Source organism: Thamnophis sirtalis, unplaced genomic scaffold (genome assembly GCF_051295495.1).
Source record: "Thamnophis sirtalis isolate CommonGarterSnake01/CBP01778 unplaced genomic scaffold, rThaSir2_p1.2 scaffold_3, whole genome shotgun sequence".
Lineage (NCBI taxonomy): Eukaryota > Metazoa > Chordata > Lepidosauria > Squamata > Natricidae > Thamnophis > Thamnophis sirtalis.
In genome coordinates, this window is record NW_028261383.1 from 36841065 (window position 1) to 36864546 (window position 23482).

The 23482-nt window shown below is 45.1% G+C and overlaps 1 protein-coding gene across 1 annotated transcript in view; it reads right to left on the bottom strand.

Annotated features, from left to right (window-relative positions):
• Positions 1 to 345: 345 nt before the first annotated feature.
• Positions 346 to 23482, bottom strand: part of KLHDC8B (kelch domain containing 8B) — a 67651-nt gene continuing 44514 nt past the window's right edge. The window contains exons 3-6 of the mRNA XM_087708700.1: positions 14300 to 14464; positions 11674 to 11898; positions 9517 to 9618; positions 346 to 1610 (exon numbers count right to left, since the gene is read on the bottom strand). Coding sequence (XP_087564826.1) covers positions 1414 to 1610; positions 9517 to 9618; positions 11674 to 11898; positions 14300 to 14464 — 689 coding nt within the window. The 3' untranslated portion in view covers positions 346 to 1413. The remainder of the gene's footprint in view (positions 1611 to 9516; positions 9619 to 11673; positions 11899 to 14299; positions 14465 to 23482) is intronic.

Sequence of the window (23482 nt, forward strand, 5' to 3'; positions counted from 1 at the left end):
ATCTCGGAGAGTTAAAAAGTAGCATCAGAGGGAGTATTCTACTGGCTTGGACTGGTTCACCCAAAACAGTAGCGGAAATCACCGGTGGCCCCACCCACTTACCCCGGCTCAGTAAATTCACTTACCCGGAAGATAAGTGAATACCACTCTTGAGTATCATGGGAGCTACAATCCACCGCCTTTAAGATCATAAAATTGCCTCCTTCTGGTGTAGAGATTGCAGTTGAGCATTTAATAATGACAAAACTAGAGAGCTTGTAACACAGGAAAGACACTGCAGTGGTAATGTCTAATCCAACATTGAATGAGGATATAACCCGACACTGAATGAGACAGAACGCCAGGGAGGGGAAAATCCGGATTTTATTGGCGTGAGGTGCTACACCACCTCCTAGGCACTGAACTAGAGGGCACCTTATGTGCTACATGAGACATAGAGAGAGTTAGGAACATACCACGTGGGGTGCAACGGCTACACCCAGAGTCCTAGAGTCAACTCAGCTATGCAGCAAGAGAGGCATCAGCACAAGGGTAGCAATCACAACTTGAAGCCAAAGAACTGGAGTACCTGCTCCACCGGGACAGCACTTCCGGTTACTCTTCCCCAGGCCCAGCTGAAGGCACGTCGCCATCTTTCATAAATAAGAGACAATGTATGCTACCAAACAGGCTTGACCAGAAGGCGAGTGAAGCTGTGTCCCGAGCTTTGCGATGACTTCATTGCAAATGGATCTCCCAAACTCAATCAATTCAGGTCATCTCTTAACCCCCTTTTGGGGGGACGATGAATAGTGGGATGCTATATATGAGTCTTACTTATACGGCAATCACGATCTGCAGAGTAGCTGAGCCACAGAAAGGGGAGGGAAGGTCTTCAAGCTAGAGAGCTTCAACAAAACCAAAATAAAAAAAAATAAAATGACAGTATTGTTGTGGTGTATTGGCTTCATATTCTATTGCGGTGGAATATAAGTAAATAACCAAAAAGGAAGAGGGTAGAATTGGAGCGTTTTGTTTTATGAGGCAATCGTGCAGCCGCTTCAATCAGAGTTCCCCCAGACCAAGCTCAAATCCCCAATCCTGTTCCCTTTGGAAAGCTTTGCCAGCCGCGTGAAACCTACTTTGTCTCCCCCCCCCCCCCCCGACCCGGCAGTCAGAGCCGCTAAACTGCTTGACCCCTTGCCTCGCCTACAGAACAGACTGCTCTGGTCTCTGAGCTACTCGATGCTTTGCAGAGATGAAATGAGTTTATTTGCAGAACGGCAAAAGGAAAAGTCACCTCAGCAGGCCTCTACGTTGGCAATAAAGCTCTATCTCGCTGCTCCCTCCTCGCATGCGAATGCTGGCGTCAACAGACACTTTTGAGTCCTCCTTGGTGCTGTGCGGGGGGGAACCTTCTCATAGCTACATCAATCAGACCTCTTCCTGTAAGCTCAGGGCCTCCACTGCACCGCTGGGGCCTTGTGCCACTCCTCCAATCAGAAACAGCAGATTGGGTGCCTCCAAGCTAGCACAAGAGCAGCGTCCGGTAGGCATGGGGGGCAAAGGCTCCCATTTCTTCTTAGCCAGGTTAAATCCTTCCGCAGATCCCAGAGGACTTGACTGGTTCCCTAGAAGAAGAAGGAGAGAGAAAGATGGATGAGCTGACCGGCAACTTCCCTTACCCTACGGAGACTTGGCTGGCATTTGTCTCCGATTGCAGTGCCACACACTAAAGGCCTCATAAAACCACACACTCTTGTTAATTAAAAGAGAACTGCGCAATTGAATTCTACCAAGCCAAATATCTCCCAGAATATATCTACTGCCAGGCATGTCTTGCTGCTGAAGCGAAGGATTTGACAGGATGCGGAGTGCTTTGGAACGCGAGAGATTTCTGCAAGCCTGGAGCCAAAATTAAAGCCGGAAACGGTGCCGAGAGATCTGGGCTCACTTTCTCACAGTAGATCCCATTGCCAATGCCACCGGCCCTGCCTGCTGTAATTTTCTCCGTGAAAGCCAGCGAGACAGTGCCGAGGGATTCAGGCTGTGTATTTTCTAACTTCTGTTTCAAAATCGGATCTTTTTGCATTTCTTTCTTTCTTTCACATAAAGGTAACGGTTTCTCTCGCACATCTGTGCTAGACGTTCCCGACTCTAGGGGGCGGTGCTCATCTCCGTTTCAAAGCCAAAGAGCCAGCGCTGTCTGAAGACTTCTCCATGGTCATGTGGCGGGCATGACTAAATGCCGAAGGCACATGGAACACTGTTACCTTCCCACTAAAGATGGTTCCTATTTTTCTACCTGCATTTTTACATGCTTTCGAACTGTTAGGTTGGCAGAAGCTGGGACGAGTAATGGGAGCTCACTCTGTTATGCGGCGCTAGGGATTCGAACCGCCGAACTGCCGATCTTTCTGAAAAGCAGGTTAGTGGGGTGAGGAGGGAACGGGGATTTTACAGTATCCTTCCCCTGAAGTGTGTGTGTGTGGGGGGGGGAATGGAGATTTTACAGTATCCTTCCCCTGAAGTGGGAGGGGGGAATGGGGATTTTACAGTATCCTTCCCCTGAAGTGTGTGTGGGGATTTTACAGTATCCTTCCCCTGAAGTGTGGGGGGGTGAATGGAGATTTTACAGTATCCTTCCCCTGGAGTGGGGGGGGGAATGGAGATTTTACAGTATCCTTCCCCTGAAATGGGGGGGGAATGGAGATTTTACAGTATCCTTCCCCCTGAAATGGGGGTGTGTGGAGATTTTACAGTATCCTTCCCCTGAAGTGTGGGGGGGGGGAATGGAGATTTTACAGTATCCTTCCCCTGAAGTGGGGAGGGAATGGGGATTTTACAGTATCCTTCCCCTGAAGTGTGGGGGGGTGAATGGAGATTTTACAGTATCCTTCCCCTGGAGTGGGGGAGGGAATGGAGATTTTACAGTATCCTTCCCCTGAAATGGGGGGGGAATGGAGATTTTACAGTATCCTTCCCCTGAAATGGGGGGGGGGTGGAGGTTTTACAGTATCCTTCCCCTGAAGTGTGGGGGGGGGGAAATGGAGATTTTACAGTATCCTTCCCCTGAAGTGGGGAGGGAATGGGGATTTTACAGTATCCTTCCCCTGGAATGGGGGGGGAGAATGGAGATTTTACAGTATCCTTCCCCTGAAATGGGGGGGGTGAATGGAGATTTTACAGTATCCTTCCCCTGAAGTGTGGGGGGGGGAAATGGAGATTTTACAGTATCCTTCCCCTAAAGTGGGGGGGGGAATGGAGATTTTACAGTATCCTTCCCCTGAAGTGGGAGGGGGAATGGAGATTTTACAGTATCCTTCCCCTGAAGTGGGGGGGGATGGAGATTTTACAGTATCCTTCCCCTGAAGTGGGAGGGGGGGAATGGAGATTTTACAGTATCCTTCCCCTGAAGTGGGGGGGGGGAATGGAGATTTTACAGTATCCTTCCCCTGAAGTGGGAGGGGGGAATGGAGATTTTACAGTATCCTTCCCCTAAATGGGTGGGGGGGAATGGAGATTTTACAGTATCCTTCCCCTGAAGTGGGAGGGGGGAATGGAGATTTTACAGTATCCTTCCCCTGAAGTGGGGGGGGAATGGAGATTTTACAGTATCCTTCCCCTGAAGTGGGAGGGGGGAATGGAGATTTTACAGTATCCTTCCCCTGAAGTGGGGGGGGATGGAGATTTTACAGTATCCTTCCCCTGAAGGGGGGGAAATGGAGATTTTACAGTATCCTTCCCCTGAAATGGGGGGGTGTGTGAATGGAGATTTTACAGTATCCTTCCCCTGAAGTGGGAGGGGGGAATGGAGATTTTACAGTATCCTTCCCCTAAAGTGGGGGGGGGAATGGAGATTTTACAGTATCCTTCCCCTGAAGTGGGAGGGGGGAATGGAGATTTTACAGTATCCTTCCCCTGAAGTGGGGGGGGGGGAATGGAGATTTTACAGTATCCTTCCCCTGAAGTGGGAGGGGGGAATGGAGATTTTACAGTATCCTTCCCCTGAAGTGGGGGGGGGATGGAGATTTTTACAGTATCCTTCCCCTGAAGGGGGGGAAATGGAGATTTTACAGTATCCTTCCCCTGAAATGGGGGTGTGTGTGAATGGAGATTTTACAGTATCCTTCCCCTGGAATGGGGGGGGGAATGGAGATTTTACAGTATCCTTCCCCTGAAGTGGGGGGGGGGAAATGGAGATTTTACAGTATCCTTCCCCTAAAGTGGGGGGGGGGGAATGGAGATTTTACAGTATCCTTCCCCTGAAGTGGGAGGGGGGAATGGAGATTTTACAGTATCCTTCCCCTGAAGGGGGGGGGGATGGAGACTTTACAGTATCCTTCCCCTGAAGGGGGGGAAATGGAGATTTTACAGTATCCTTCCCCTGAAATGGGGGGGGGGTGTGAATGGAGATTTTACAGTATCCTTCCCCTGGAATGGGGGGGATGGAGATTTTACAGTATCCTTGCCCTGAAGTGTGGGGGGGTGAATGGGGATTTTACAGTATCCTTCCCCTGGAATGGGGGGGGGGAATGGAGATTTTACAGTATCCTTCCCCTGAAGTGGGGGGGGGGAAATGGAGATTTTACAGTATCCTTCCCCTAAAGTGGGGGGGGGAATGGAGATTTTACAGTATCCTTCCCCTGAAGTGGGAGGGGGGAATGGAGATTTTACAGTATCCTTCCCCTGAAGGGGGGGGGGGGATGGAGACTTTACAGTATCCTTCCCTGAAGGGGGGGAAATGGAGATTTTACAGTATCCTTCCCCTGAAATGGGGGGGGGGTGTGAATGGAGATTTTACAGTATCCTTCCCCTGGAATGGGGGGGGATGGAGATTTTACAGTATCCTTGCCCTGAAGTGTGGGGGGGTGAATGGGGATTTTACAGTATCCTTGCCCTGCCACCCCCACCAAGCCACGCCACACCCTCAGAACCGGTAGTAAATATTTTTGAATCCCACACTGATCTCTTACCAGGCAATATTCAGAACGGCACATATTCCAAATCTACTTTCCCTCACTGCTTAAGTAATTCAGAAAAATGCTGCGGGCGGAATGCCAGGCAAGACAAGACCTTCTGACTTGTGTTGAATGCAGTAAGGTTAATGGATGCTGAAGAATAGGACTAAAATGGAGTGGCTAGGGCCTTTGCTGCATCATATCATTGTGATGGTCGGCATTAGCAGAGGAAAAATAATGGTCTTACTCCTAATCCGCTTGTTTCCCCCCCCCCCCCCAGTCATCTCCTGCCTCTGCCCTTCGCTAGCTTTTGTCCAACCAATTTCTTAATAGTTTTTCCCAAGGGGGAAAAAGTTGCTAGGAAGAATGGATTTGCAGAAGTGCCACGCGGGAGAATGATGAAGCATCTGCTCCTGGTACTCCCAGGCCTGGTCTTACGTCTACCTTGAGTAACAGCATCCTTTCTTGTCCTTCCAAATGAGTTTGCATCCAGAGATCTTTGTACCATATTTGCCAAATGACCTAGTTTTCACCTAACTGATTCTGATTCTGTTTGCTGATCCAGCTGGAAACATGTCCTTCTCCCCCCCTTCCTCCTTCCCCGCTTTGAATCTACATTAAAAACACAGCCAAGCCCATTCCAGGACAACTATTTATACAATTCTCTTGATTACCAGAGAAGAGTCAAACCTCTAAACGTTAAAGAAACTCTGTGAGCAAAATTGCCTTAGCCTCTGTGTTCACAAAGGTGTATCACTCTTCTGATTTTCAAGCAACAGGGCCAACACCAGAATCCACACTTGGTTATCACCTTGATTGACAAGCCCAGCCCGCTTCCTCTTTTGTAGAACATGTCTCCAAACAAAGAAATCCATCAGAAACAAAATTTGCACCACTGCACATCCAAAAATGACTTGAAGAATGACCTATTACTCATCCTCAACTTCATGTTAGCTATATGCAGTGAATCTTCAACTTACAACCACAATTGGGAACAGAATTTTCCCGGCTAAGTAAGGCAGTTGTTAAATGAGTTGCATTCGATGTGATGACATTTTTCCCCACAACATTCGGTTGTTAACCGAATCATACGGTAGTGAAGCAAATATGGCTTTTCGCACTGACTTTTTGTCAGCCCTGAAGCAGGCCTGACTGAGGCCATTTTGGGACTTCAGCACTGACACATCGGAGAAGAGGGCTGGGGTGGGTGGGGATAGAGATAATTGGGGTGTTGTAGCCAAAACAAAAGGCTTTCTCGTAGCAACCAAGGACATTCCTGCAGGTACTCAGAAGGAGGGGACTGGAATCACCTAACAACTGGACAGTATCCTGATTGGACCATATGACTGATTGTTTTGAGAAAGTGACATATTTAGAATCAGTTTTCACCAGCCTGTGCCAATATGACATATCCAATAAATTTAATTCTTTGAGGGATTTGCCTGCCTCAGAATTTTGTTTGCTGGGGCTTTGTTACTATGTTACTAGAAGACCTCCAAGGTCCCTTCCAACCAGTGGTGGGGTTGCACTTACCTTCACATACGGGTATGCTTGATCATGTGTACACACTTTCTGTTCGCTCGTGCGCCTGACTCATGCTATGCGTGTGTGCACAATCCACCACCCCTGCGACAACCAGCTGATTGTCGGAGATCGTGCAGGCGCCGGATGCTGTGCGCGTGTGCGCAATTCGCCTTTTGCCATAAAAAATGGTATAGAGTGCGAGCAGGTGGGCGGGCCAAATGAGCCACCGTACCGGCTCACTCTCAGCTGCTCCAGGCCACTACCGGTTCGGCCGAACCGGCAGCAACCCACCTCTGCTTCCAACTCTGTTATACTGTTACTAGGAGCCAAGGTGGCGCAGTGGTTAAATGCAGCACTGCAGGCTACTGCTAGATCAGCAGTTCAGCGGTTCTAATCTCACCGGCTCAGGGTTGACTCAGCCTTCCATCCTTCCGAGGTGGGTAAAATGAGGAACCAGATTGTTGGGGGCAATATGCTGACTCTCTGTAAACCGCTTAGAGAGGCCTGAAAGCCCTATGAAGCGGTATATAAGTCTACTGCTATTGCTATTGCTATTAAACTTTATTTACAGCACTGATGGTGTTACCTAGTTGGATAATGAAGTGTCTGCATGAAAACGACAAAGCTCACAGAGCACTAAGGACCCCTTCCCATCACAACTTTCAGAATATATTTCTTCATGCCATCTCCTGTATGTCAAGGACAGCCCAGAGATGTATTCCAGTTCTCCCCTCCTGGAAGAATTTTCTCTCTTATTCAGGATCAAATTGCTCCAGAGAAGCCACATCAGACACATTGCCTTACATCATTCCAGTATTGATCACTTAGTCTGAATTTTGCTCTTAGGGCATTATCTAACCATTCCTAATTAAATACATTTGCTTACAAAATCTTCTTTTCTCCTTGGTGAAATATGGGTAGAATTAGCCTGCAATACTGTGGCACAGTGGTTAGAATGTAGTATTGCAGGATAATTCTGTCCCCAGCCAGGGGTTTGATCAGTGGTGGGATTCAAATAATTTAACAACTGGTTCTCTGCCTTAATGACCAGCTGGGTAGGTGGGGCTTGGTGGTCATGTGACTGGGTGGGCGTGGCCAACTCAATGTCACTCACATCGATGGGCGCTTCATCTTAGCTGTTACAATGTAATTAAGGGTTAACCGGAGAGGCAATTTCTGTAAGCAGGGCAATCAAGATTAGGCTGGAAAAAACACCAGAACGTTTCCTTCCTGCCTTCCTTACAGGATTAGCCCTGTGAAGTGGAAAAAAACAAAATGAGATTTCTTCCAACAACCGGTTCTCTGAACTGCTTAGAAAGTTAGCAACCAGTTCTCCCGAATAGGTGCGAACTGGCTGAATCCTACCACTGGGTTTGATCCTAACCATCTCAAGGTTGACTCAGCCTTCCATCCTTTCGAGGTCAGTAAAATGAGGACCCAGATATTTGGGGGCAATATGCTGACAGTGTAAATCATCCAGAGAGTGCTGTAAAGCTCTACGAAGCGGTATATAAGTATATTATTGTTAAGTGCTATCACTGTTTCTCCAATAAATTAACTAAGATTCCAGATTATGGATTTACTTCACTGTGCAGTCCAAGGGTTTTTTCTCTCTGCAAGCTCCTTTGATAAGATAATGATACTTTTAGTTGGATTTCTCTGATGTAAGTCTATAGAAGCTCAACTAAAAGGATATATGCAGCAAATTTAGGCTATTGCTATCCCAAGAAATCTCAACTCTTAAAAGATTTGGCTCCTTTTAAATTTCAGCCAAGTCTTTATTTTTAGAAGCAACGTTCTCAAATACTTTCTGCAAGATTCCTTGATAAATATGCTCAGTTGGAAACTGTAGCTGATTTTATCCTTCTGCCTAGCTGGAGTCAAGTGTTATTCATGTGCACAATAATTGGAAATTTTCAGAGATTTAAAGGAGGCTTGGAAAGAGATATATCCTTTCCCACACATATGAGTCAAACTGGATTCCTTCACAAGTAAGCCAACAATTATAGTTCCTATTAATATGATCACTGTTTGTGGAGGTAAATATATAAAATATATAACACAAAGTGTATGGCAAGGTTTTAGAAGCAGATGCTCATTGTCAGTTTAGTTACTTTCCTTGGGAAGACAGACTGATGAAATAGTAAGAACTTCCAAAATAAATCAAATGTGAAAAATATAGGCTCATCAGCTGTGACTGCCACAAGTGGTCCAATCAAATCTTCTATTCTCTTTACCTAGACTAGGTTCCAGTCCTTCAAAGTCTTTCCCAAAAATTCCCCAAGATCCTTGAAACAGAGATGTCAAATGCTAAAACAGGGCGTAAAAGTGTAAAGCCTCTGTTATGTCACTAAAGTGGCACTTTCTTTTTCTTTTTTCTTTAACTTGCTGCAGAGTCAGCATTTGCTGTGCCGAAGCTGTTATTAACACACCCTGCACAATAGTGTAGAAAAATTAAGAGACATTGTTTTGGCTAGAATAGAAAATTAGACAGAGAAAAACAGTTGAATATCAAAGTCTTAAAAAAAAACCACTAGGTTTTCAAAATGACTAAGAATCTCTTAGACAAATAACAAATGAGTGAGGTATTTGAATGAGATAAGGTAAAGGTAAATGTTCCCCTCGCACATATATGCTCGTTGTTCCTGACTCTAGGGGGCGGTGCTCATCTCCGTTTCAAAGCCGAAGAGCGTGGTCATGTGGCTGGCATGACTAAACGCCAAAGGCACACGGAACGCTGTTACCCTCCCACCAAAGGTGGTTCCTATTTTTTCTACATGCATTTTTATGTGCTTTCGAACTGCTAGGTTGGCAGAAGCTGGGACAAGTAACGGGAGCTCACTCCATTACACGACGCTAGGGATTCGAACCGTGGAATTGCCTATCTTCTGATCGACAAACTTAGCCTCTTAGCCACTGAGCCACCACATCCCTTTTGAATGAGATAGGTAGGGCTTATTTATTTTAAGGATCTAAAACATTCCCCAGCTCAGAAGAGCAATGGAAACCATCTCACATGTTAAGCCAGGATTCCCAGATTGGCAACACTCACCAAGGCCACCAGCTACTACCACACGTCCACCAAGGTGCCCAGCGACAAAGTCAGCCCTTTTGTCTCTCATCCGGATGGCCCGGCTCAGCCGACTCCAAGACCCTAATTGGAAAATTGGAGAGAGTAAGAATTTAGCTTCATTGAAAGATAACAAGGGCGGTAAACAGTGAATAACCATTCATGTAATGATGGCTTGAGGTTACGGTGGCCTTGTAAAAAGTAATTTATGACCCGTCCTTGAAGTCACAACCATCACACACACAGATAGTCATGGGACTGCTCTTTGGGTGTTTGGCAAGCTGCTCATATTTATGACGGTTGCAGCATCTTGTGGTCATGTGATCGCGATTTGTAACCTTCCCCATTAGCTTCTGACAAACCAAATCAATTAGGGAAGCTAGATTTGCTTAATGACCACATGATTCACTTATCAACCACGTGACTCAATTAATTGCAGTGAGTCACGACGACAGTGGTGGGATACAACCGGTACGCCCCATTCTGGTACGGTGCTCTGGAGGGCCCACCCGCCTTCCCGCTCTCCTTACCGCTATTTGAGCTGATCGGGGCATTTGCGCACACGCACAGAGCATATAGCGCCTGTGCGATGCTCCTCCGAGCAGTGGGTACGCATGCGCGTGCTGTGCATGTGCTTGGTGTGGGTACCCAGCCCCGTTGCACCGTATTGGTTGCAATGGGATCCGGAACCCACCACTGCATAACGACCATGGTAAAAATGGTTGTAACTTTGGGGCCAGTGGTGTGATGGCTTGTGTAACGACTGCATTGCTTAGTGACCAATTGGGGTCGTAAATGAAAATCGATCTGTAGTTAGCGTTGACAAATAGAAGCACCGAGAACTCCCTTTTCTAAGTATGGAAACTCAGCAGGAGTGGATCTGGTTAATTCTTGACCGGGTAACCACCCCAAAGTCAAATGGTAAGCTACTCGCAGGTTTGCCAATAAGAATCTCATGATTGTATCAACAAAGTCCCCAAGAATTGAACTTGACTTGGAGACAACTTAAAAGGCATTTATAATGATTAACAAAACCTGAATTCAAAGATGGAATTTGGCTGCTTGTTCTAACCTGGGTGTGTGAAACTATGGAGTACAGATAGAGTTCTTGACCTACAACCATTTGTTTAATAATTGTTTAAAGTTACAATGGCACTGAAAGAGACGGCTTATGATTATTTTTCACATTTGCAACCTTTGCAGCATCCTCATTGTCATGTGAACAAAATTTGGACACTCGGCAATTAGCCTGTATTTATGACAGTTGCCATGTCTTGGGGTTGTGTGATCCCTTTTGCGACCTTCTGACAAGCCAAGTCAATGGGGAAGGCAGATTCACTTAACCTTATTAGTAAATGAATAAAGTAACAACTACAGTGATCTAGCAACTACAGCAAGAAAGGTCTTAAACTGGGGCAAACTCACATAACAAACTGTGTCACTTAACAATGAAAATTTTGAGCTCAACTATGGTTGTAAATGGCAAATCTAGACAGCATACTAAAAAGCAGAGACATCATCCTGCCAACAAAAGTGCGTATAGTCAAGGCTATGGTTTTCCCAGTTGCAATGTATGGCTGTGAAAGTTGGACCATAAGAAAGTTGGACCATAAGGAGGCTGAGTGCCAAAGAATTGAGGCCTTTGAACTCTGGTGCTGGAGAAGACTCCTGCAAGTCCCTTGGACTGCAAGGCCATCCAATTGGTCAGTCCTAGAGGAGATCAACCCTGACTGCTCTTTAGAAGGCCAGATCCTGAGGAGGAAACTCAAATACTTTGGCCACTTAAGGAGAAGGAAGGACTCCCTGGAGAAGAGCCTAATGCTGGGAAAGACTGAGGGCAAAGAAGAAGGGGATGACAGAGAATGAGGTGGCTGGATGGAGTCACCAAAGCAGTAAGCGTGAGCTTAAATGGACCCCAGAGGATGGTAGAGGACAGGAAGGCCTGGAGGAACCTTGTCAATGGGGTCACGGTGGGTCGGACATGACTTCGCAACTAACAACAACAACAACATGGTTGTAAGTGGAGGACTTCCTGCACTCAGTCGCTGTCCCTTTATTCTGCCTATTTACGAGACATAATAATCATTTTAGGATTCACAATTCTTCCACTTAATTTGAACACCTACATCTCTAGTTTACCTTCCTCTAAGTCAAACATCTCCACAGTGCTGACAAAGTGGGGCCGGGAATAGAAGTTATGGGGGCCAGGCTGCTGCAGTCCTCCCAAGCTGAAGAAGCAACCCTCAGCCATGGCACAGCTGGCAAAGGCACGCCGACTGGGCACGCTGGGGTAGCGTGTCCAGCTTCTCACTTCCAGATCGAACGCTTCAAAGGCTGTGACGGGCAGCTTGCCTTGTCTTCCTCCTATGGAAATCAGAGACAACATAACTGCAAATGATTCATGAAGTATAGCAAAGTGTAGCAAAAATGAAGAAATAGACAACAATTTCTACAGAATTCCAAAGCCTGGTAAATACCTTTGATGGCAGAGTCCTAGAGGCAGGCAAATTAAGAGCTTGTGAAAACAAGACAAAAGCTACCTAGCTCAGTTCAGCTGCAAAATGTTTACCATGATCAAAAACAGAATTAACAGAATAACAGAATTGGAAGGGACCTTGGAGGTCTTCAAGTCCAACCCCCTGCTCAAGCAGGAGACCCTGTATACCATTCCAGACAGGAATCCAGTCTCTTTTTAAAAGCCTCCAGTGCAGTGGTGGGATTCAATTTTTTTTACTACTGGTTCTGTGGGTGTGGCTTGGTGGGCGTGGCATGGCTTGGTGGGCGTGGCGTGGCTTGGTGGGCGTGGCTTGGTGGGTGTGGCAGGGGAAGGATACTGTAAAATCTCTATTCCCTCCCCATTCCAGGGGAAGCTTACTGCAAACTCCCCATTCCCTCCCGATCAGTTGGGACTCGGGAGGCAGAGAATAGATGAGGGCAGGGTGAGTCAGAGGTGGTATTTAATGGTTCTCTGAACTCCTCAAAATTTCCGCTACCGGTTCTCCAGAACTGGTCATAACCTGCTGAATAACCACCTCTGCTCCAGTGATGAATCACCCACAATTTCCAAAGGCAAGAGGTTAATTGTTCTGTCAGGAAATGTCTCCTTAGTTTTAGGTTGGTTCTCTCTTTGATTAATTTTAGATTTGGTTTGATTAGTTTTAGATAGATTTTTTTTAGATTAGATTAGTTTTAGATTAGCTCTGCCAGGCTGCACACCCCACAATTAATGAGGAGGTGAACATTTTCAAAACTGTCATCTGTAATGGAAGTATTTTTCATTCCGTAAAGAACCCCAATGCCTATGAATGTCTCAAGATCAAGCCACAAAGCAGGCGTAAAATGTTATATAGTGATTCCTTGCTGAAAGATAATATGACCCATTAAGCTATTAAAATCAATGACAGCCATGTTAGCTCCTGAAGCAAAGAAACGTTGCAACTAAAATACTTTATTTTTTGGAGTATAAGACACACATTTTTTCCTCAAAAGAGGCTGAAAATCTGGGTGCATCTTATACACTGAATACAGCATTTTTTGCCTCCTGTAACCCTGCCCCTTCACCAAAATGGCCATGCATAGCCTTTAGGAAGCTTTCAGAATGCTCCTGGGGGCTGGAGAGGGCAGAAATGAGCAAAAAACAGGCCATTTTTTGCTTGATTTTGACCCTCCCAGCCCCCAGGAGCACTCTATAAGCCTCCTAAAGGCTATCCATGCCCTTAAAAAAAAAAGGGCCTGTTTTTGCAAAAAATGGGCCGTTTTTGCTTGTTTTTGGCCCCTCCCTATCCCCCCCAGGAGCATTCTACAAGCCTCCTAAAGGCTGTTCATGTACTTTTGGGGGGGGATGGGCTCATTTTTGCTAAAAACGGGCAGTTTTTAGGAGGTTTGCAGAGTGCAAAAACTATTTTTAAAAAAAATGCCTCTTCAAAACCATGGTGGGTCTTATACTCTGGTGCGTCTTATACTCTGAAAAATACTGGTAATACAAAAATATCCACAAGCTTGTGAGATTTCTCCAGAAATCTTTGATCAGGCCTGATGTTCCCAAAAAGCAGAGGAAAGAAGCCAGGGAGTCTAGCTTTTTATTTCCTTTCTTGTTACTTCATGCTTGAAGAATTTTGGAGAATTTGAAAGCTTGCATTCTTCTTTGTGTCTCTTTGGTTCACCTCAATATAGCCTTGAGCTCATTATGGGTGCTGAATTTCTACCTCAGGGTAACAATCTCTGGATCAAGCATTTATAAAATGATATTTGAGCATTTCTTGACATTTTTATAGGTCCTCGACTTAAGACCAGAACTGGGGCCAGAATTTCTGTTGCTGAGTAAGTTGTTAATTTATTTCATGACCCTTTTTTGTCATGGTTGCTAAGTGAATCACCGCAGTTAAGTGAATCGTGTGGTCATTAAGCAAATCTGGCCTTGTTCAACAACTTTGTTTGTGGAAAGCTAGCTGGAAAGGCATTCGCATGACTTGGGATACTGCAATCATCCTAAAAACATGCCATTTGTCATGGGCCCACATTTGGATCACATGACTGTGGAGAAATGCTGCGACAGTCATAAGTGTGAGCAGCAGTTGTAAGTCATTTTTTTCCAATGCCAATGTAACTTTGAACAGTCTCTAAACAATCCATTGTAAGCCAAGGACCATCTGTAATTGGGATGTGTCTCCACCTTACCTGTGGCTGGGAAGCTTCTGGGACCAGAGTTTGGGGTTAAGTATAATCCAACTCATCCACAGCCAGGCCTTGTTGGCTGAATCCTTACCCATCACGTAGATCTTGTTCGCATGCAAGAAGGTAGAAGCCCCATAGCAAGGTGTTGGCATGGATGGTAAAGACTGCCAATGATCCTTAGCTGGTTCATACATTCGCAGGAGAGCTTGTGGAGACGTGTCTGCACCCATTCCACCTAAAGCATAAACCACTCCATCTAAGAAAAGGAGAAATGGGTCCATGTAAAAGGGACAAGCGATGGGATTTTTTTTTTTAACCATCCTGTAATTCTACCTTACGGTGCCAGGATTTTTTTTTTGCTTTTTGTTAAAATATTCATGACTGGGAGAGACATGGGAACAAGGCCAGCCAATGAATAGGCACAGCAACTAAGTCAGCCAATGGGAGCTTAAACAGATCCGAGTCTGTGCAGAGAATTGAAACAGAAACTGAAGCAGTCTGCTGCTCTGAGAAGTAAAGAAAGCAGTCTGTGTGGGCTTGTCTGCTGAAATGAAACTAACTAATTGTGTTTGCCTGTAACTTTCCTGCCTTGTGTTTACTTGGAAGAACCACCCGTTGACATTGTACATTTATTCATCTAGTCTTATGTATATAAAAAAGTTAGTGAATTCAGCTGAACCAGTTATCTGTGTGTGCTTTCTGGATTTGATTTTTCTGCAACAAACTCTGACATGTTTATTGTTTTATGGGTTTGGGTTTTGTACCACTATTGTGAGAATCAAGACACTTAAGATTGATATCCCTATTATCCTTCCAATCAATCAATCAATCAACAATCAACCAACCCAACCAATCTTGCTTTCCCTCTAGCTTCAACCCTCCTCATATTAAGGAGAATACTTGGCAGAGGTTTTCTGACCAGCTGATAAAGTTTGTGTCAAACCTGAAGTGAACCTGGCTGAGGCCATCTTGGAGGCTTCACGGTTGCCACAAGGAAGAAGAAGGGATTTTGAGGGGAGGGTGGAATAGCTAGCAGGGGGTTTGTAGTCAAAACAAGAAAGTTTTCTTCTGGGAACCAAGGACATTCCAACCGGTGGCAGGGGAGAGGAGGAGCGGAGTAACCAAGCAACTGGCCAGCACCTCGATTGGACAATGCGACTGATGACTTGGGAGAAGAGGGACGTTTACTATTTAATTAGGTTAAAACCACAGGAACCTTCAGAGTCGGTTTTCACCAGTTGAGCCAATGTGAAGAATCCAATAAATAATTCCTTGAGGAATATATCTGCCTCGGAGTTCTGCTTTCTTTGGGTGCATTAGTTGGAACACTGACAGTGTCCTTGGATAGAAGAACAAAACCAATCCCTTTATTCCCATATTTAACATGTCTTAACGTCAACTTCCAATATTTTCCCTGTGGCGGGACAGATTGTCAGTAAACGTTGTATCGTAAGAGTTTTCCGCTAGCTCAAAGACTGGGGGGTGAAGCAGTTTAACTCAGCCATGAGGTAGAATTCTAAATAATCCAAACCGGTGTTTAGCTTTAAGATATGAGGATTTCAGCTCCCAGAATCCCCCAGCCAGCCATGCTGATCCAAAGACATACAGGTAATCCTCGACTTACGACCACAATTGGGGCCAGGATTTCTGTTGCTAAGCAAGGCTGTCGTTAAATGAGCCACAGCCAATTTTATGACTTTTTTTTGGCCCCTTTTGTTAGTGAATCATTGCGGTTAAGTGAATTGTGCAGTCATTAAGCAAATTCGGCTTCGCCCTTTGCTTGTCAGAGGCTGGCTGGGAAGATAGCCAATGGCATTTGAAACACAATGTCACTGGAAGTCACACCATAGCTGCACTATATTCTGCGTGGGTCAGACCCCACGAAATAATAATCTTAATTTCACACAACTTGACGATCTTAAAGAATAAGCGGGAAAGATTCTTGTGGAATGTTGTGAAAAGTTCCCTCTTGGTTATGGCAATTAAATATGGATGCTGGCTGAGGAATTCTGGGAATTCGAGTCAGACATCTTAAAGCTGACAAGATTGAAAAACGTTGATCTACTACACAAAAATCTAAACAATTGGAAACCAAGGTATTTAAAGTAGTGGCTATTTTTGTACTAGCTCGCCTTTGCTGCTAGAGCTTCTAGAGCAGGGGTGTCAAACTTAATTTCATTGAGGTCGGGATGGATGTAGCCAGGGTGGGCGTGGCCTGCTTAACGTCACTCATGTCAGGGGCACTTGTGGTGGCCCGAATACTCTGCCAGTGAAAACGGTCTCCCGAGCTCCATTTTTGCCTGCAACAACCTCCTGCAACCCTCTACCAGCAAAAATGGAGCTTGGGAGGGCTGTTTGCAACTCTCCCGAGCTCCGATTTCACTAGCAGAGGCACTGCGGGCTGGTCCTTTGCCTTTTCCAAGGCAGCCCCACTCTGCTCGCGGGACTTGAATTTGATACCCCTGATCTGTCTTGCACTTTCACAAACAGATAAAGAAAGTTAAGGGGCGACACGAGATTGTAGCTTTCAGAAGCATTGTCCTTGCTAAGAAAAAGGCACTTAGGTAAAAATGACTGACAAGCTGGCACATCAAATCCATTAAATAACTATAGCAGTGGCGGGTTCCAGATCCCGCTGCAACCGATATGGTTGCAATAGGGCCCAGTGTCCTCCACGTGAACACGTGCAGCGTGCGTGCGTCGTACTTTCTAATGACGCCTCTGCAAGCCTCCGTGATGCTCCAGCTGCTCAGCAGAGCATCGCACAGGGGCTGTACGTGCCATGCGCATGCACGGAAACGCCAAAAGCTTTAATGAACAGGTAAGGAGCTCGGGTGGGCGGGTGGGTCCTTCGGAGTACCGTACCGGAACAGTACCTGGTGCTCCGGGCAGGCTCCGATACCCCCATACCATGGCGTACCGCATGCAACCTACCACTGAACTATAGCCAATATAGTGGGATCCAGCCTTTTGTTTTTATTCTTTTATTTTACACTTACTGAGGTTCTTATGGATGTTATGAAGTAGTTCTTTGCAAAGGACACGATGCACATTAAAAAAGACAACAAATGAATAAAGTGAACAAAATAATAATTAGTGATACACAAAGGAAAGATTCAAGAGTCTTTTAGGCTTAATGCAAGTTATGGCCTCACAGAAATTATTGAAGAAACTCAAAGCAGAGGAAGTCACAAGAGATGCTACCCCTTTACAACTATCGGCAAATGCTACAACAGCAAGGTTTACATAATCACTTTTTATCATGTTTATAGGCTGGTGCTACAGCATGCCATCCTCCCTCTGATTCTTCCATTGTAGGCCTCAAAATTTAGCTTAATTATCCTGGTGCCTTCCTGCTCAACTGGATCAATGCTCATATAGCCACCGTGGCCATGGAGTTGAAAATCTGCATGTGATCGATCAAAACGACTGGTGAATTGTCGAATTCAGATAGAAATGAAATTCTAGTTCTTTTGGGAATTACGTGGCGGAGGGATTAAAATCTTTATATGTAGAATTGCAGGTGCTACCCTCTTTCCCTGAAAATAAGACCTCCCCGGATAATAAGTCCAATCGGGCTTTTGAGCGCATGCACTAAAACAAGCCCTCCCCGGAAAATAAGCCCTCCCCAAAAATATTTAAGTGCATGTGCAGCCGGTCCCAGCCATTTTCTTTGGTTGCTTGCCCGCAAACAACACAAGGTGAGGAGGCAAGGCCGGAGTGGAGGAAAGGGAGGGGGGAACATGTCCCACGCACCCCACACGTCCTTACCTAACAGTCGCTCCCGCAACCCTAGCCGCCATGCCCCTTCTGTCATGCTAATGGCCGCTGCAAAAAGAATGGCAGGTTCAGCGATACGCCTCACTGCTGCAGTAGCGCAACACAGCAGCAGCAGCAGCCATGAGGTGACCACGCTCGGCGCCTCCTGTACCTCAAAAATAATAAGTCCTCCCTGAGAATAAGCCCAAGTGCTTATTTGGGGGGGTCAAAAGAAAATAAGACCCTGTCTTATTTTCAGGGAAACACAGTAGACTATGGATCATCAGAATGAACCCCTTCAGATGTTTCTCTCGCATTCAAAGGACAGTTTCTATTAATAAATAACTAGTAGAAAAACTTGAGATCTCTCCTGTGCATGAATTAGAATACTAATTGCTAGAATTAAATATTACCTTCTTGTTCTCACTGGCTTGGATGCCTGCATAATTAAAAGCCCATGTGGGCCTTTTAATGCACAAGGTGCACAGTTCATTGCAGCAATTTAATGGGGAAGCCAAGAAATATAATCCTTCAGTCATCAGCCCATAGTTTACCTGCTATCAAAATAAAACATGATTCGCTCTTCTTATAGTCTAAACTGCTCTAGGTTAGCAATAATAGCTCTTGCACCTCCTCAATCTAGGTTGCTTTTATTAAGGCAATTCATATTTTAGAATCCTCAATAGGAAAACTATTTCAAATACCTTGATTTGTCGGTTCCACCACAAAACCGTGGTAGACTAAAGCGCGTGTGACTAAAGCGCGGTGACAAAACCGCACCGTCAAAACCGCGCGACAACAGCGTGCCGACAACAGCGCGCCGACAGAAGCGCGCTGTAACATAACCCTAAAAATAAACCTAAACCTAACGCTAAACCTACCCTAAACCTACCCTAAACCTAACCCTAAACCTAACCCTAAACCTAACCCTAAACTTTACCTTAAGTTAAATCGCGCTTCTGTCGGCACGCTGTTGTGGGCGCGCTTTTGACATCGTGGTTTTAGCACCGGGGTGTTGTCGGCACGTTTTTTACGTTCGCGGTTATGTCGTGCCACGGATTTGTCGCTTTGCTTTTTCTGATTCACACCCCCAACATTAGCCCCAAACTGGAGATGTACTAAAAATATTATTTTTATTACTCAGGAAATACAATGGCTGTGCTTCCTTAAGAGGATAAAACCTGTAGTCCAACACATTTGGAAACAACGAGCTGGAGAGATCCCAAAGGTTCTTTCCAAAAGGCAATGGGACTTTCTTGGTTTTGTTTTATTTCTTTCTTCAGAAAGAACAATTTTCTTTTCAAGGAAAATAAAACCAAGAAAGTTCAGTTGCCTTTTGGGAAAGCACCTTTGGGACAACCATGACCTCGATGACTGAGAATCTTCATAGACAACAAGCTGTTGAAGACTGCTGTGAGTGCATTTTTCCTCTATTTAGGTTGCATACCTGGATAATAATTGCAGATATATTTAGATTCCAAAGGCATCAATCAGACCCAGCTAGGCTGTCATTAATTATGGGCAAGATCGACTAAAATCAAGAGGGATACAAATTACATGCAGTTGTAGAACATGTTCATCTTACACTCTTGTAGAACATCATTTGGCTGCGCTAATTCCATAATCTAAATAATTGTGAAAACAGTGCTATCCTCTTCCTTTCCTTATCAACAATCAATCTTCCAAAATGATCTGATGAGTCAGAATCTGAAAACAACATCCTCCAGATCTTTGGGACTCCAATTCCCACCAGTCCTAGCTAAATGTCAGAACTGATAGCAGAAGTAGCCCAATTTAACTGAAAGTGGCCAGGTTGATGTACAGAAGGAGTATCTTAACCAACGATTTGAGGTGGATTTGGTTCCAGCAATAAATCTGGGAAAATCAATAGGCAACTAAATTTTATTTTCTTCTTTCTTCTCTCTCTCTCTTTCTTTCTCTCTCCTTCCTTCCACCCTCTCTTTCTTTTCTTTCTTTCTTTTTGTTTTCTTCTTTCCTTCCTTCCTTTCTCTTTCTCTCTTTCCTTCCTTCCTCTTCCTCTTTCCTTCTTTCCTTCATCTTCTTTCTTTCCTTCCTTCCTTCCTTCCTTCCCTCCCTCCCTCCCTCCCTCCCTCCCTCCCTCCCTCTCTTTCTTTCTTTCTTTCTTTCTTTCTTTCCACATTTAGAACCTCCTCCCATCTCCTACACCAGTGGTAGTCAACCTGGTCCCTACCGCCCACTTGTGGGCATTCCAGCTTTCATGGTGGGCGGTAGGAGTTTTGTCCGATACTGAAGCACTTTCCTTTTTTTTAATTTAATTGACTTCCCTACTTTATAAATCACCATTACTGTGGAACCAGTGAGCGGTTAGAAAATTTTACTACTAACAGAGATACAAAAGTGGGTGGTAGGTATAAAAAGGTTGACTACCCCTGTCCTATACAGAGGGACTCTTACTTCTTATCAATGGAAGAAACAATTTCTGAAAGAATCCAAGGACCATATTCCTCATAACTAACTGCGCTCTTTTGAGGTTATTCAGTTGGTAAGTTATGTCCAATTCTTCACGACCTCTTGGAGCACAGCGCACCAGGTTCCCTTGAACTCCACTCTTTCAGTTTGCCTAAATCCATGTTCATGGTGCCGATGCCACTATCTAATCAAACCCTGCTCGTACTCCCTAAAAAATTCTTCCTCAGACTTCTATGATTGACATAATCTGGGCCCAGCAGTCTGTGTTGTGGGCTGCCAGCAGCCAGAGAAGCTGGCAGCAGATTCGGACAGTGAGGAGGTTGGGGAGGAACATGGGCCAGTCCTGGAGTCTGGGGAAAGGCTCTGATGAGGGCTCTGTGTCGGAGGCAGAGAGGGGGCCAGGGCCGTATGCCAGTTATCAGCTGCCTTCGGAATCAGACATCAGTGAGGCAGACGAACAGCAGGAGCCTGTTCCCAATGTGCGCATGCGCAGAGTTGCCAGACAAAGGGAACGGCTAAAGAACAGGGGTCATCTTGGGAGTAAGGCCACAGGTAGACAATGAATGGGCCCTCCCAGAGGAAATAAAAGAGGAGCGAAAGGGGAGTGGAGTTTGCAGGAGACAATTAGTTCGCTTAATTGGTTTGTGACTCTCTAAGACTCCTTGCCAAGTTTTGCAGATATTGGCTTGGCAGCTCTCCAAGCCAGATAAGTTCTGTGATTGTAAATCCTCTCTTGAAATACTTTGCGGGATGTGAATGAGCAGAATTCACAGTCAATTAATAAAAAGGTTTTTTTGTCAGGACAAGGAGTGTGTTTCACGCTCTTAGGAAACCTGAGTCAGAACAGTCTCTCCTTCCAGAAGACAACCTGTTGAGGAAGGCTTGCTTTGTTCCAGCATGGCATCCTACCTTACTCTACTCACAATTGCTTTAAGACCCAAGCTAGCTGTACTCTGATAGACCCTAGCAACTGCCTCACGTGGGTACCTGCTCCTTCTAACAAATATAACACATGAACAACACTGGGATATCAGGCTATCACAACTAATTATATTCGCCACGTAGTATCCCTGGAGACACCATGGCAACCCAACCATGCTGCCAAATTCTGCTTCCAGCACATCCTCCCTACCACTCTACCCATAGTAATGGAAGGTGGGAATACAAGAGAAGGTTTCTACTCCCAATCTGAGAGGACGGACACACAATTATTAGCTAACCAGGATTTCTTGCAGATCTTAATTGATTTGCAGCTGTTGTTAACCTCCTTTTCATTAAGTCAGGTTGCCAAACATGACATCAAGAAGATACAACAGGCTTCCTTGTCTGAGCAATCACCTCTAACTCCAGGTCCGGATGGAAAGCTACAATTGTGATTTCTGGCAATGGCTCACAAGCGCCTTTTTGTTCCACCAAGAGAGCAGAGGCATGCCGAGAAAAGCAGAATCCCTCAGGCACCTGCTGGGGGGGAAAAATCCCCATCTCTTGGCGAGATTTAAAAAAGCAGATAATGATAGAGAGGCATAAGCAGCCAATCTTATTTTAGAGAGTTATGACAGAGATGTTTAAAAAGATAAAACGCCCCGAGAGAAATCACTGCAGCCAATTTCTGGAACCGATATGCGGTAATTAAATCCTGTGTAATTAAATCAAACAGATGAAATGAATCAGTTATATAACCGCTCCTTTGAACCAGCCATTCAGGCAGCTTCATTCTTTTCCTGGCTCAAGGCATGACAAAGGGGGTATTGATACACATGAGCAGGGTGTAATATTGAAAAATTATTGAATGGGGTGAAGAAAATTAATGATTCTGACCAACTAGGACTGACACAAATCAGATGCAGAGAACTGGCTTGGCAGGAAGATTTGTTTACTTACTTATTTGTTTGTTTGTATTGAAGATTTATTTATTTATTTATCTTGGGAGAGGACCAACTTGGCAGGAAGATTGATTGATTGATTGATTGATTGATTGATTTAATATTTCTGCCCATCCCAACAGCAGTGACCCTCCCAGGGTGATGCACAGAGAATTAAAAAAATTATGCAACCAAGAAAACTAGGTATCAATACACACACACACACACACACACACACACACATATATATATAATGACTCTGTGTGTGTGCGCACGCGCGTGTGTGCGTGTGTTCCAGCATAACTCTGGAACGCCTTGAGCAATTGCAACCAAACTTGGTACACAGATGACTTACTCTTTGGAAACAAATACTGTGTGTGTTCTGTAAACATACAGCCTGTTGTGCCTTAAAATGGTTTCTACTGTACTGCTGTAAAATGGTTTCTACTGTACAGCACAGTGGAGATGCCATGGTAATGGCTTTGCAGTACTCCACAATGGGACTCCCTCTGGTAAGGGGAAAAATCCAACATTAGAATTTACGTTTGGTCCAGACATTTCCCCCCTATAAATAAATACTCAGACTGCGCCGGGTTGTCAGCTAGTAACATATCATATGCATTGGACCTGAACAATCCAGTATCAATATGTAAAGAACAATAAGAGAAATACATCAACGGGGCTGATCTAATCTCCTGGTCCCAATGCCAGGATAAACATCCAGCTCTATAACACCAACAGGAGGATCAGGGCTTCTCCAGTTTTCGGGGGGGGGGGGGATACTTTTTTATGGGGCAGATGCAGCCATTCAGAAGTCACAGATCCTTGGTCCCATGAGAAGACATTTTCTACCCTGAGGTAGAAGAGACCCAGAGGATGCCAACCCTGATTACTAAGCAGAAACAGCCGGTTGGTTTTGCAAGTATATTGGTTTTTTATGTCAATAGAGCAGAATGGGCATGTTGCAGATTCTGTCAGCCAAAGAGTGTCGGCTGGCAGGGACCAGAAGATGAGATTTTTCTGCCGTGACCCCTGCTCTATAGAATGTTCTCCCTTTGGAGAGCAGAACAGCTCCAGTCCTGTCAGCCTTTCATAGGGTCCTAAACAATTGGCTATGTTCCTTAACACTGAACGTGTTAAGAGCCCTGTTTCCTGGCTGTATTGCTAACTGGCCAAGTATCTTGCTTTGATGCTTATATTTT